A 565-nucleotide genomic window follows, 5' to 3' on the forward strand; every position below is an offset into this window, starting at 1 on the left:
TGCCGAGTGGTGTAGTTGTAATTCTCAGGATACTGCAAGTCTAAACCAAATGTATATCGCAATACATTGTGATCTGTTTTTTTGTCTGTTGCTGGTTAACGATATTTTTACTTCCCTCCTTTTGTTTTATATGCTTCAGTCAGTTTTCATTACTTCAGGCCCTGCAAAAGTACTCTGACTACTTGTCTTCTGAAACGAAGACCAGAATTGATCCTACTTCTGGCCCTAGGCTCATAAAATGTAGAAAGAATATTTCCTTTGTACCAGGATGCAAAGAAGGAGACATGGAAAATGGTTATCTGTATCCAGATTTAGAAAATGATGACTTGTTCATTCGGAAAACTGGGGCTTTCCATGTGAACCAAGTTGTTCTTCAAGACCCCCGGTATTTAAAAAAATTCACTGAGCAGGAGCCTCCCCTAGAGGGTGAGATAATTCTTCAACCCAGAGAGGGCCAACCTGTGATTCCAGATTTGGAAAAGGATGACATGATTTTACGTAAAATCCTCTCTCAGAAAAAAGAGGTGCCTTTATCAGGCGCTCCAGACAAGTATCATCCGGCACT

At 40.5% G+C, this 565-nt stretch overlaps 1 protein-coding gene across 1 annotated transcript in view; it reads left to right on the forward strand.

Moving 5' to 3' along the window:
* The window catches only part of LMO7 (LIM domain 7), a 43,150-nt gene that overhangs the window by 4,909 nt on the left and 37,676 nt on the right, over positions 1 to 565 (forward strand). The window contains exon 8 of the mRNA XM_010131999.1: positions 140 to 562. Within this exon, the coding sequence (XP_010130301.1) occupies positions 140 to 562 (423 nt within the window). The remainder of the gene's footprint in view (positions 1 to 139; positions 563 to 565) is intronic.

Source organism: Buceros rhinoceros, unplaced genomic scaffold (genome assembly GCF_000710305.1).
Source record: "Buceros rhinoceros silvestris isolate BGI_N320 unplaced genomic scaffold, ASM71030v1 scaffold10252, whole genome shotgun sequence".
NCBI lineage: Eukaryota > Metazoa > Chordata > Aves > Bucerotiformes > Bucerotidae > Buceros > Buceros rhinoceros.